The sequence below is a fragment of the Cariama cristata genome, unplaced genomic scaffold (genome assembly GCF_000690535.1).
Source record: "Cariama cristata isolate BGI_N322 unplaced genomic scaffold, ASM69053v1 scaffold43159, whole genome shotgun sequence".
NCBI lineage: Eukaryota > Metazoa > Chordata > Aves > Cariamiformes > Cariamidae > Cariama > Cariama cristata.
Window position 1 is genome coordinate 15,224 of NW_009636001.1, and position 14,511 is coordinate 29,734.

General features: G+C 39.0%; 1 protein-coding gene across 1 annotated transcript in view; it reads right to left on the bottom strand.

Moving 5' to 3' along the window:
* Window positions 1-13,555, bottom strand: part of MIPEP (mitochondrial intermediate peptidase) — a gene marked incomplete at its 5' end in the record, with an annotated part of 28,014 nt that extends 14,459 nt beyond the window's left edge. Inside the window, 7 exons of the mRNA XM_009707748.1 lie at window positions 5,051-5,103; window positions 5,758-5,818; window positions 6,466-6,514; window positions 6,948-7,104; window positions 10,467-10,649; window positions 12,469-12,532; window positions 13,469-13,555. Coding sequence (XP_009706050.1) covers window positions 5,051-5,103; window positions 5,758-5,818; window positions 6,466-6,514; window positions 6,948-7,104; window positions 10,467-10,649; window positions 12,469-12,532; window positions 13,469-13,555 — 654 coding nt within the window. The remainder of the gene's footprint in view (window positions 1-5,050; window positions 5,104-5,757; window positions 5,819-6,465; window positions 6,515-6,947; window positions 7,105-10,466; window positions 10,650-12,468; window positions 12,533-13,468) is intronic.
* Between the last annotated feature and the right edge of the window lie 956 nt (window positions 13,556-14,511).

Genomic DNA, 14,511 nt, shown 5'->3' on the forward strand with positions numbered 1-14,511 from the left:
AAAAAAAAAAAATATTTAAAAAAAACCCAGCCGTAAACAAGTTTGTTTACAAGTAACTTGCAACCCTCAACATTAGTGGCAGCTTCTAGCAACTTGAGAAGCATCCAGTCATGTTTAGGTACCTTGGTAGTGAACCTACCCCCCTGAAAACCAAGGGTGCTGCCCACTCTCCCCGAAGCTGGCAGCCCGTGCACAGTCCCCAGGAGAAAGGAGATGATGGGTTCCTCATTTCAGCTCAGCTCGTCCCCCCGCGGTCTGAAACGCCTGCAGTTGCCATGGTGGCTTCTCTTTCCTACACAGCAGGAAACTGGCTTATTTGGGCACCAATTTGTTCATCCCCAAGGCCACTCTTACTGAGCTCTGCAGTCCCAAAGAGACGGACCAGCAGAGTGCAATACCCTACAAGCACACCCCAGCTGCAAGTTGAATAAAATCTGTGACATTGTGGCAAAAATCCCAACAGTGAATTATAGCCAGTGAAGTCAGCCCAGCCTGGTAAGAACCAAAGGATAGGGAAACAGGAGACACCACCAAATACACTAAGCTCACCACTGATGGTACTCCAGAACAGTTTTGCGCCTCCGTCAAAGTGGCTTAGGCACAGTCCATCCCACCTTCAAGGCAAATAGTTGACCTCAAAAGGTCTCTTCCAACTTTGTTTGGTTTGGGGTTTTTTTTTTGATGACCCAGAAGTAGTCAGCAAGACTACCACAAGGCTTCCAGTTGCAAGATCAGGGCCTTGAGAATTATTTACAACTGCAGCTGCACTTACTAAGAAGTAATAGGATTTAATTAATACCATGGTACTTGCCTGCACTAAAACTCAACAGTATTATTTTTGTAATATACATATTAGACATCTTCTTACTTGTTAGAGGCTGAAGCATGTTCCAGCATTCACTGTTTTATTACCCTTAGCCTGCCAAAATTCTTGAGGTTCTCCTAATTATTCTATCTTCTTTTAAGATACTACTACCATGAATTTCAGATTTTTGTCTCCAGTTTCTCTTAAATGTACATTTATACTGACATCTATTTTCTCTGCCACTTACAACTATAGCTACAAAAACCTTACAGTGTCCTAAGTGTGGGTTTAAAGCCAGAGAGGCCACTTAACATAATTAAAAAAAAAAAAAAAAAAAGGCAGTAAACTATCCTGTTACCATCAATGGGAGACTTACAGTTTTGAAGTAGGATCAAGTTTCCAGGGAAAAGTCTTGGTGAAAGCTGACAGAAACAAAATTATTGCGGCTAAGTTTACAGAAAGAAAACCGTACTCCATGAACTGAGTCCGGGGCTCCTCCTGCTGCTCGGCTTACAAAACAGCTCGCAGAAATGGGCAGAACAGCTGACAGCAAATGTCAGTAAAATTCAACAGTCCGAACGCATGTGAATATCCTATGGTCTTCAGAAGTAAATACCCAGCTCTTAAAACTAATCATGAGGAATCTAACAAGGCATTTGTTTCCTTAATCCTGTTCTAATATAGAATAAACATATATTTAGAATATAAAACATATAAATACATTTAAAATATACAACTACAGACTGTTTTATGTTTATACACATTAAAAATATGTCATGAGTTTCAGTGTCATTTGAGACAAACTGATGTAGCTGGTCAAAATCCAGAGAACTAAAGAGGAAGTAAAAGGTCCCATCGGGATCCCATTGTCCGATGTTCGCTCCCAGCATTTCTGTTTGCAAGCGTGGTGCTATAGACTGAAATAGGAAATGGGAAACCTTTTCCAACAGACACAGACACCGTCCCATCCAATATTTCTTGCACCCCTTCGCAGTGCATGTGCGACGTACCAGAACATTGCTAAGTTATTTAATCAAGAACTAAACCCATGTAGTCTCTTTGTTTATACCTAGGTTTATAAAGATAACCTGCATCTTATGTACCTGACAATATCTAGGAAACTATGGTTCTGTACATCAGCTGGAGACAGAGTGACAACAGCAGCCCAAAAGAAATACCGAAAAGCATTCATTTGCTTCCCTTTCAACAAAAGTGTTCTACTAAGCAGAAAAAAAGAGAAACTCGTAATAGTGGAGAAATCCACCACACAAACTATTACTGAGTCCCAAAACACAACAGACAAAAATGTAAGCAATGCTCTGTGCACAGCACCATTACAAATATGACCATGACATTTCTGTAGAAGACACACAGCTAAAAGTAAATTTCTTCCAAAAAAAGAGAAACCCTTGGAGAACAAAATAAATAATCTACTAAACGAATACTAAGAATGGGAGAAATGCATGACAGGTAAATATGTCTTGTTTGAAAATGTATTTTGTCATTCCATGATGTAAAAATGCAAAATAAAATAGGATACAATAAGTAAAAATTAAATTAAATAATTTATTTATCTTATAAATAAATACAAGGAAACGTGATACAACTAAAAAAAAAAAAAACACAACAGAAAGTGTAAACTATTTTCCCAGGGCTGGGGTGGGGGGGATAAACCAAGGAAAACAACATCACTTTTCTTTAGAGAGATAATTTAATACTACAAGATAATTGGCTCAGAGAGAGAGAGAGTAACAACAAACAGCCAAAAGTCAAACTCCCACCAGTATGAAGCTTTGTGACAAGATATGGTTCCTATCTTCCAGTTACAAAAGTGTTGAAAACACACCACGGCATCCAAGGGGCATTCAAGAAAGGATGCAATCAAACCAAGCTAAGTACAAATACAAGACAAGGGACATTGCATTCACATTTACATAGACAATAAGTTGCAAACAGAAGATGTTTAGGGCACAGACATGACAAGGTATACTCCTCTCCTCTGGCTGTTGTATGAACACTCTCTGACTCCTGCCTAGTTTCAGTCATAAAGCAGAGCTGCTGATACTACGCAGTGGAGAGGCGAGATTTACTTTTCGGGGCTGATTACCCAGTATCCAGTACCCTGTTAAATACCTACAAGATGGGTAGAATGAACGTAAAGCATTGTTAAGTCACTGCCAGAACAAAAACTTTTCGCAAAGACAGACCACTATACAGAAAACAGGACAGTGAAAGACACAAGTCCTTGGTTTTTAGTGAAACACTGCTGCACGCAATGGAGAGGAAAACTGCTTTTCCTTCCCTGTCTGGGAGATGCTTGTATACCTGCCAGAAAAAAATACTCCTGCCCAACCTGGAGGGAGAAAAAAGGTTGAGCCCCAATCCTGCATGCTGATCAGGGAGGCCCTACATACGTTCAGGAGATTCTTCACACTGATCCAGCTGCCAGACTTGGTGCCTGAATACATAAAAAAGGAGCAAAGATACATTGCCGATGTCTTGGTCTGTTTTACCTGCAGCTCTCCCTCCATAAAGCTACCATGCAATTCTTAAAGTAAAGTAACTTAATTGGGTCTTTTACAAAGCCCCAAAAGGAAAGGAAATATTTTTCTTCCTAATGCCAAAATGAGCAGAATAATCTATTTGTGATCATCAGCAACTCAATTGCAATACGGTGAGCTTCATGAGATGATCTAAGGACAATAAGAGACCATCAGAAGACACTCGTCCAGGAGGAGAAAGAAACAAACACAGAGCCTTCTACATCTAACACTCCAACCCTTATGGGACACACTAATTCTGAAAACCAGAAAAGCAGACACTATAGGAAATGTAGAAAATAAATAGGATACATAGACAATTACTCTCAGATGTTGATGAAATTTATGTCAAGCACTATGTATCAGAATGTAATTCTTGCTGTTTTGAAGACACTATACAGGCAAGGTAAAGATGTGTAAGCTACAAGACAGTATCTTGAACAAATATGACAGCACTCTTCCACAGGCCGCTACTGACCACTGCTAAGATGGGATGTGGAGCTAGACGGACCTTCACTCTCCTCAAGTATAACCACCGCTTTGCTCCTACTTTCACAGAGGCTTGTCTGCTACCTGTCCAGCCTGAAACAAAAGCAGCCGCTCCCAGGCTGTGCTACAACCAAGCAACCCACACATACACTGTGGAGTGCTGCATGCTCCAGCATCGGCTGCCGGGAGCCGACCCAGCAGCTGGGCATCCCTTTCCCTCCCCTGCACGGCAAGTTCTGCGCACCCACGACACGAACACTGCTGCACATACATAGTTCAGTTGCCATCTGAGCATGCAGTAGTTTAAGACAAGGCCAATAGTAGAGCTGCTGCTCATCAAGCTACTGCCTCAGCAACAACATACAAGAAAGCAGCAGGACAGCCAGGCCAACCGCTGGCAATCCTTCCATGCCATGACTATACTATCATAGCTTTCTGAGCCAGAGTAAACTACTACTTTAATCAGACAAATCCAACCTAAGTTTGTTGAAAAATCAAAAACCGACAGATCTGCAGTGAAGGAAGATTTTTCCTCCCCCTCTTGTGAGAGAAGCACAACTTTAAATTATCTTTTCCAACACAAACCTAAAAGGTCACCGCTGCTGATCTAATAAAGGCAACATGCAGGGCTCACGTCTTTCAGAGCTGGCATCTCATTATGTGTAAAGGTCTTGTGCACCATTCAAGTCTTTGTAGAGGATTTATTTCCCAGTCTTTGCAGGAGAGATGGGAACAAATTCTATCCATAAATAGTGAAGATATACTCAGGAAGTTGCAATTTCAAGTCTGTAGAAGGGGATGATAGGTGCATGTTCAGTAAGAAGTACAATACAGCTAAAATCTGAAGAGGAGTTGGTTTGTATTCAGTGATGAAAGTTTATTTTTAAACATTACTGCAGCTCAGCTAAGAGCTAAAAGCAAAACAAAATAAGGATTTTCTAGCTGTTCTGAAACTGTTTCATCCTCTTATATCTTCAAAGAGGGCCAATACTTCCCCGTAAAACAACAGAGGAGCCAAAAACTTCTACGAGCATTCCAGCAGTAACTAAGAAATATTACAAACAACAGCACCACCAGATACTCTTTATTTTTTCATATTGAAGTACATCTTCAAAGAAGGAAATCCTGTTTACATTGAGGACTTTCTTTATCCTTATTGCAAGGAATGAAATAAAGACACTCATTTACATTACAATCATGAACATAAGGAGCTTACCTCTCAGCACGAAGGACGCCACTGTAGTAAGGATGATCCCACGGCATCAGCTTCTGAAAGAGAATTCCAGCTTATAATTACAATTACAGACAAGTGAACCCAAAGTAAAAGTTTTGTTTCGTTTGAATATTTTTGCAGTTTGACAAGTCATAGAACTTTAAAACATAATGGGAAACATTCAGTGCTAAAAACATCATCAGAAATAGCATCAGATATCATAACTTGGAACCTTTTTTTAACATTTGCTTGAAGATGGTGGTACTTACTCAAATACACAATGGGACTTCATAACAGATTTTAATAAACACGCTCAATTCAAATAAAAAGATAAGCCTCATTATGTACAGAATTAGAATACACACAATAGAGTATGCAAACTGGACTTTCAGCTAGCCTAAAGTACAGTCTTTAATTTTCAAGTGAGTCAATTGAAAACAAAGTAATAGTCACTTTCATCACTTTATGTTTTGGTTATCTCAGTATCATTTTGTATAAACCAACAGTTATCTTGCAGTCAACATTTGGTTTTAATACAAGTAGCAGCTAAGCAGTCAAAAAGCATTTGAAGTCAGAAGACAGAAAGTTTCTCTATTTATATCATTTTGTACACTAAAATACAGTTATTTTTTCTTATAGAACAAGGTTAGCTTATACTATATTTTTAAAACAAAACAGAACAGAAAATCACACATGAGAATTTAACTTACTGAATTCTGAGGGTTGAGCTTCATTTTCATCTTTGTCATCATTTCAAAATCTTTTTGAGTTCTGAAAAATATTTTTATGATGAAAGTGTTAATGAAAGATTTTTTGAGCAATGGAATACAGTACACAATAATACTCAGTCCTAAGAAAATTCCCATCATCAGAGATGGATAGCACTCTATAAAATGGCAGGTCCATATACTACAGTAAAAGAACTTCTCCATTCTGCTTCTGTCATTCAGGTACCTTCAAATCAAATCCCTCTTACTCTGGTAGTACACCTCCAAAGCATTTTCTGTCTTAGAATACACCCCATTTACACACAGCAATGAAACTGTTTTGTGCTGTGTGGAACTAAGGGAGGCAAGAAGGACAAATGGGGGAATTTTCTTATAGATGTAAAAATACATGGAGTTGTGTGTATGGGGAGTAGACCAGGAGAAGTGTCCTTCAACACTTAAACCTGGTGGTCTTGTTTGCTGTTGCCTGCATTTCTTGGCACATCACTTGTTGCATTCAGTCCTAGGTGTTGTCTGATCATAGACAGAAAATTTTTTCTAAGCTGACAGCTCTGCTCAAAACTCTGAGAAAGTCTTGCTTTTTCTTACATCACAGCATATAAGCAGCACTGACTGACTTAATAGCGCACAAGTCCCTCTATTCTTGAAATAAAGAGTATGCAGAAAAACGACTTAGTGAAAAAGACATACCTTTCAGACAACCGGTCAGAAAGCTTCTCCAGAAACTGTCTTACTGTCTCTAGAAGTAAAATGGGAGGGAGATTAAGTGATTTCTTCCCTTAAAAGATGTTAAGTACATCAAAACATTCCAAACAAAACAAGCTCCCTTAGAACAACAAAGTTCTTTTTAGAACAACAAACTACTCCATTGACCACTGTGCCATCATTTCAAGATAATTTAGTACCACATTTACTTTGTTACATGCTGGGATAACGGCAGCTTCATAATCTAAGGAGTGAGTATTGATTCAGAACAAAACCACTCATTCCTACTCAAGTGAGTATTGTCATTTATAGAAAGTATGAGTATTGCATACAGCAAAATGTAACTGCAATAAGATAGTATGGAAGAAGTATGCGTAAACTTAGCAAAAGAAACTAACAACTTTTGACCTCACATCTAACACAGTGCATTTGATTTCTCAGCATGTCCTTCCACACATGCCTTATACCTGGATTTTTGGCCATTGTTCCCTGAAGAGCCCTGTGGGCAAAGGTGTCGTACCCAACCAACTGTGCCAGACTGTTTCGGCTAGCAAGCAATTCTTCTAAACGGCTCAACTGCTCAGCATTTGGGTAAAGAAAAATCTTGTAAGCAGCTTCTCGCACCTAATACAAAAAAAATAAAAAGGTCACATAACTACAGTGCAATTTTTAAGGGAAACAAGTGGTGCAACTGAAGATCTGGCATTACAGCTGTATTTCACTGATACTGTTAGGAAAAGGCCTAAAGCCCTTTAACAATAGTAATTACGACCGCCTGACAATTATGGCTCTCTTATCCATTAAAGATGGAATGAGGAAATGCAATGAGACAATCTAACAGATCAAGACTGCCAAAAAAGGGTCCTGTTCTCTACTCCTGCCAACAGTCCCCTCTCTGCTCATTGCCTCCTTCCTCCTGCCAACATCTGTGCTTCTCAGACCACTCTGTGGGCCCTCTTAACTCACTAAAACTTCTGAAAATAAACCCAAAAGAAAGCCAAATTGTTCTCTGCACGTCAATTAAGCTGGCTTAGAGAAGGATCTGATAAGAACCAGACACAGGGTCAGAGGAGAGAAAAAAGAGGAAGAGAAAAGCTTTATTTCTTTTGAAGTAGCAAGCTATTAGTCTGCCCATCTGCCCACAGACAATCAGTCTTTCTCCTATTTCTGCTTTGCTGGGGTTTTTTCATAACTCTCAAAAAAAAACCTGAAATCACCTCAAGCCTCAGAAAATTTTGTAAAATGCTTTTTACGTTTCACAAATCAATTGAAGATAATCTTTATTTTGTACATATGGAATAGGTTTAAGAAATCCAGCAACAACTTACGCTTGTCTTCATTTGAAATAAGCTTCTCTCTTGGATAATATATTCAACAAGAATGGAGGTCCTGGGTTTATAAAAAATATGACTATAAATAATTCACAAGTCATTTTGTACCTATCCTTTCCCACCAGGCTTTCATTTTTAAAAAAGCAAATAAAGTAAGTGAGATTATTCCCCTTCCCTGAACACGAAATCTGCAGCAAAGGCCAAGAGCGTACCAAGCTCTTAGAAAGAGCACACTCCACCTGGTCCACAGATGTGACTGCTTGCCTCTACTTGGTACTCTCCAAGCTACATTTGGAGCACAATGTCCGGATTTGGGTTCCACAGGACAAGACTGACACTGACGTACTGGACTGGGTCCAGCATAAGGCCACCAAGATGTTTGGGGGCTGGAGCACATGACACAGAATGGAGGCTGAGACAGCTGGGTTTGTCCAGTCTAAAGAAGAAAAAGCTCAAAGGAGGTCTTAATCTTTATCTACTAAGCAGTATGGCATAGAGAACATGCAGCCAGACTGTTCTTGGAGGGGCAGAGCAAGAGGAGATGATGTAATGGACACAAGCTGGAAGATGAAAAATTCCAACTTGATATCAGGAAAAAAAAAAATAATAGTGAGGGTGGTCAAACAGGCTGCCCAGAGAAGTAATGGAATCTCCATCCTTGGGAAGTGTTCAAAACTCAACTGGATGTGTCACTGAGAAACATGATCTACTTGATCCTGCTCTGAAGAGGATCAGACTCAAACTGACAGGCTCCAGAGGTCCCTTCCAACCTAAATTATATGATTTCCAAAGAGCCTCTCCAAAAGATCTGACTCAGAGACTTGCATTCCATGCAATGAGTATTATTCCTTTATTTACATCCTATTGGTGCCATAATTTAATTAATTTCATTTCTTACAGAGAGTAAACATTACAGCTTGGGCTCTACCACAGTAAGCTCTTGTCTTTTTTGTGACAAACAAGATTTCAAAGTCACCTCGTTTATTTAACTATATAGTAAGCGAAAACAGAACACTTGAGTGTTGTAATACCTAGTCATAGAGTAAAAGAGTCATATCTAAAAGACTAAGGAACCACTGTCACATTTCAAAGAGTCAAAATTAATTTTCAATTTATAAACAAACTCTAAATGAATTATTTTCAGAAAAGCATCATTAGCAATAACTAAAATAAGACTATTCAGGATAATTCAGCTTGGCTAGGACCTCAGGATGTCTCTGCCAGGAGCAGGACTTGACATTTGTCCTTCTTGAATGATATAAGGTTCCCACCGGACCATTCCCTCAGCTTCTAAGCCACTCTGAATGTCAGTCCTGCCCTTCAGTGCATCAGCTGTTCCTCCCAATTTGCTATCACCTGCAAATCTGGTAGGCAAAGCACTCTGACATTTCCTCCAGGTCATTGATAAAGATGTTAAACAGGAGAGGACCCAGGATAGACCCCTGCAACACTTCTTTCATTACCAGCCTTCCAGCAGAATACAACACTTCAATCACTACTCTCCAAGTCTGATCATGGAATGAGGATTTTTATCTATCTGGTTGTCCACCAATCCAGACTGTAATCTCCTAACTTGGATTGCTCCATAACCTTCCCAGGGATCAAAGTGAAGCTAAGTCACCTGCAGATCCCCAATCTGAGGGTTTTTTGGCCTTTCTGAACGTGGGTGAACATATTATTTCCGAGAGTCATTGGGGTTCTTCCCTGATCTTCACTGCCTACCAAAGACAAGAACCCTTTCAAGGACAACAGCCAGTTCTCTCTGTACCCTTGATTGCAGCCCGTCTGGTCCCAAGGACTTGCACAGGTTGAGTTCTCTCACTTAATCCCCAAACTGGATCCCCTTCTACTGCTGGTTGTTCTTCTCTTTGAAAACCCTTTCACTAAGCACGGTGCGCTAGGAGAACTCACTGGTGAACACTGAGACAAAGAAAGCGATCAGCATCTCAGCCTTATCTGAGTCTGCTGCCACTAAGTCACCCACCTTACTCATCACTGAGTCCACCTTTTCCTTGTCCAGCCTTTTAGTATTAATGCAGCAGAAGTTGTTCTTCTTGTTGCCTTTGATGTCCTTTGCAAGTCTCAACACCAGTTGAGCTTTGGCCTTCCTAACATCATCCCTTACATGTACAGGTAATTCCTCCCTTGTATCTTCTACCTGCTTCCACCTCACATCTACTACCTTTTGGAGATGAAGCTTTGTCATAAGTTCCCTGCTTGCCAAGCCTGGTTCCCGATACATCTGCTTGGATTTCTAAGGATCAGGATGTGCCGATACTGAGTATCTTAGTATCCTTGAACGCTTGGAGGATGCTACCTTTAAAGAACTGCCAGCTTTCCTGAGCTTCTTTAGCCTTCAGAGCTGCATCCCATGGGATCCCACCTCCCAGTTTACTGAATAACTGAAGTCTGCTTGCCTGAAATCCAAGGTCTGTATTCTGCCCCTCGTCTTCCTCAATCTGTTCAGGATCTTCACCTCCATTATTTCATAGCTGCTATAGCCAAGGCTGCCATTGATTACTATGTTCCAAAACAGTTCTTCCTTGATAGTCATAATATTATAATCATAAACCATATGCATTTGCCTCAACAAGTAAAATAACTGATATGCACTTTTGTTACAGAGTATGCCAAAGCAAATTTGGAAATACACACCAGATCATCAGGACAATCAGCATGCAGACCAGCAACTTGTAAGTAATTGCCTTCAGTTGTAAAATTATATCGAATGGGCTCTGGCAAAACATGTTTGTCAATCTTGTTGGGAAGGTGAGCTCCTGTCAGAAATTCATTACATAAATCCAATATTCTGACATTGAGGTTGACTGCCTTTTTACGCTGCAAGAAAAATAAAGTACAAAATACATAGTATCTTCAGACATAGTACAAGCAGAACTCAAAGTTTCTAAAACCTTAAAGGACTTTTCCAGAAATGCAGCAGAAAATACAGCATTCAAGATTAGACTTGCAGCATCAACAAAATCCTAATCAAGGGCTGAAGTCGACGAGATCAGATGCTCATACAGATCTATGATTTCACACAGGATTGAAATTTGAAAGCATCTATGTTTCTGCAGTAAGAAAACGTACAGTGGAGTTTAAATAGAATTTACATAAGCTTTGCTAGCTGCTTGGAAAGCATTTTTAAAACTATGCCTAATACGATTGCTATGTAAAACACACAGGAGAAAAAAGAAACATCATTGAGATGGATAAATCCTACAGTATCCTATAAATCCTATTTATCCTGAAATAGATATAGAATTACAGTTCTCTTGTTACTGTTTGTATTGCACTATTTTCTGGAGACTGCAAAGCATTTATGCTATTTCAACCTTTCCCCGAGAAGTTTGTGATTTAGGGTTTTATCACCATCGTTATAATATTTCACACATTTAACAATACTATAAGATTTGTTTCAGTGAACTTGCTCGTTTTAGTAGAGTATGCTCTCTGCTGCCTGTGGGTTCATAGCTCAAAAGAAAAGGCTGAGGGTATTGATACAACATACTTGTAAAGCCCAAAGAATGGCAAAACCTGCAGATCTCTCTCTTCCCGTTCCATCCTTACTCTTTAAAATGCATCTTTTGAGTTTTATTTTAAAAAGCAGAAATTCTTTGTAGCAAAAGTAAATTTCAACTTACACCAGTGAAGGATTTCTAAAGTTTGAAATGAGAACTGAAAAGAAACACTGACCAGCAAGCAATAGGAGTGGAACACGTGGGGGAGGAAGAGGAAAACGTGCAAAAATAAAGGGTAAGTGAAATTGTAACTGAAAGGGGATGAAGCACTGTAGCACCAATAGTCAAATCAGAAATAAAACCCAGAGTTCAAGTTTCAGAGTTGTTCTTTGTACAAGGTAATTGTAAAAATATATTCTAGAAGCATTTTCCAGGTCACAAAACACCATCACAACCATGATCTTCAGAGTAACTTTACCACATAAACCTGGTAAAAGAGCCTCTGTACAGATCTTTTTGGAGGGGATGACTCAAATAAACAAGGTATTAACTTTGTACAGGGGCATGAGCTATGAACAGACATCCAACAGAGCATCCATACCATAAAGCATGGTGAAAGCTGATGGTTTTGGCAAATCCATCACTAACTACTGCAAAAGCATGTAAAAGCACCAAGAAAGGTGATCAGACTGTGTCCAAACATTCAACTTTGAACAAGGTTTACAACTTCTGGTTATGTGAACACCAGAGGAGAGCCTGGACACACACCTGATCCCTTCTAAAACACTCCACTTGATTAACATGTCATCACAGTGCATAGGCTGCTGCTTTTTCCCCTCTGAAAACAGGCTGTTCAGAGCGCTAAGCAGCAATTTTAAATATCTGATACAGACACCAACCAAAGAAAGCAGGATCCCAGGTCTTGCTTCTAACTCTTCAGAACAGATAAAGGAATGAGGACCAAACTGCAGAGAACAGCCAACTAATATATAAACCAGCATTAAACCCCACATTTTAGAAATGATTTAAAATAGACAAAATTAATCATTTCTGAGAAGACATAATTCCGCAGAGAACAATGACAATCCTGGAGGACAAACTGGCCCAGAATCACATAACTCATGTCCCACATGTTTCATTTTCTGGTCTTTGGTAGTCAGGCAAATTTCTGTTCATATATTGTAGCCAAAAATTACCTTTTCTTCATCCAAATGAATGCCACTGATCTCAAAATCAAACATAAAAAGTTCTGCCACTCGCCTAAAAATACAGTAAATCCCCGTTAAAACAGCCTCATTTGATAGTAAGCATAATTTCTTAACAGATTTTGCCCTTAGTAGTTAGTTAGGTTTCACATCTTTTACAGAGAATAACAACACAGTTATATAAGCATTGTTATTATGGACACAGACTTCCTACGGTTTAGGTCTTTAACAGTTTACTCAGTGAAACAGGACTTTTCCTTTGCAGTTATTTTAGTCATCTGCATTGAAAATATCCTTCAAAATAATTCCACTACATTAATCTAGATGTTTAACCAACTTCTTCAAATTACCATTTTAATTTGACACTTCATTTATTCTAACAGATCAGAAAAAGACCACTTCAAATCTAACATCCTTGATTGTGAGGAAAGAAGGGGGAGGGAAGTAACTTACTCAAACATTAAGCTTGACTAACCACATCAGCAAAGAAATAATTCAAAACTATAACTGAATAAGCAGCTAATAAAATATTTTACAGCAATCATAAAGTAAGCTTTAAATAAACATACCGATAATCTGATTTTAAAAAATATAAATAAGTTTCTATAAACTGAAATCAAGTTATATTGTCTGTTCCCTAATTGTATTGCTAAAAACACTGATATATACACCACAATACCGCACCTCATTTTAATCAAAATGGTGTTATTGAAGAAAATTGTACGTTCTTTTTCTTGTTTGTTTGTTTTTGCAGATCTCAGTTATTCAGCTTAAATATATCTTGCGCTCTACAGTCAGAGAGACATCCTCCAAGACTACACAACTACAAACTTCCTAACTCTTGTGCAGGTAATTTAGCAGTGATTAATAAATTAATAACAGAGATGTGGTATGTTTTCCAGTTGTATTAACTAATTTAATGAAACATAAAATATAAGTACAATAAGGAATGATATATATACTATCTAAAAATCTAGGCATTAGTAAGTACCTGGTTTCTGGATCTAGGGAACTCATTACACTTTCATCGGCTAGCAGACGTCTCAAACTCTGACACAGTTCAACATCTGTATTTAATCTGGAAAGATACAGCGTAAAAGAATCACATGTTAGCAACAAAGACTAATATTTCAGTCTCTTGGTATTACCCATCCTAAGGTAGAGCTTAAAATTTACTGAAACAACATTAAAAACCAAGGACTGTATTTTCAAAATGCCTTCTGGTTCACAACCACTCTTAAAAACTACAGAATTTGTATACAAAGGATGTGTGGACAAACTGGCACGGAAACAGGTCTCATGCATCTAATAGGAAAATACTTCTGGATGGCATTTTGTGGCAAATATGAGCAAGTCTAAGACTGACAGCTTATTTTTCATGCCTAAAGATAATCATGGCGAGAGCATAAAGGTGGGAGAACTGTTTCCTAATCCTTATTTTGAAAGGACTCCATTAAAGGAAAAATCTGTGCTCAGGCTTGCCATTAGATAATCATGCTGCTGGCTGCTACTGAAGTAGACTAAGAGCTTACTGTCCCCAGAATATTTCCAGATGCTCATCACCCCCCCATGCCAGACAATACTATGTCCATCAGATTTGCCGGTATGTTAACTACAAGCATGTACATTGACCTGGATTAGCGGATGGGAATCACAGTAGGGAATGAAACACACGCATGTACACCAGCACAGCGGCGGCAGGCAGCAGCCCCCAGTCTGACCTCTTGAGCACTGACTTCTTAAATCAGCTGAGGTGCAGGACACTTCTGCAGCCCCATTTGTAAATGAACCTTATAATCATCAATACCCAATACAGAGACAGAAGACATGGCATCATGCCGGTACTTCAGAAAAGGCTCTGTACAGAAGGTGCTAAATAAGAAGCCCAGCACTCTGACAAGAAGTGGCTAAAAGCAGATACATATTGTTAGTAGTTCCTAAGGGATACCCTTCACCCATGAAAACAAACGTTCAACAATAGCTAGTTTTGAGCATTTACAACAGTTTATGAACTTCTCGGGTTAATTTGTGAGC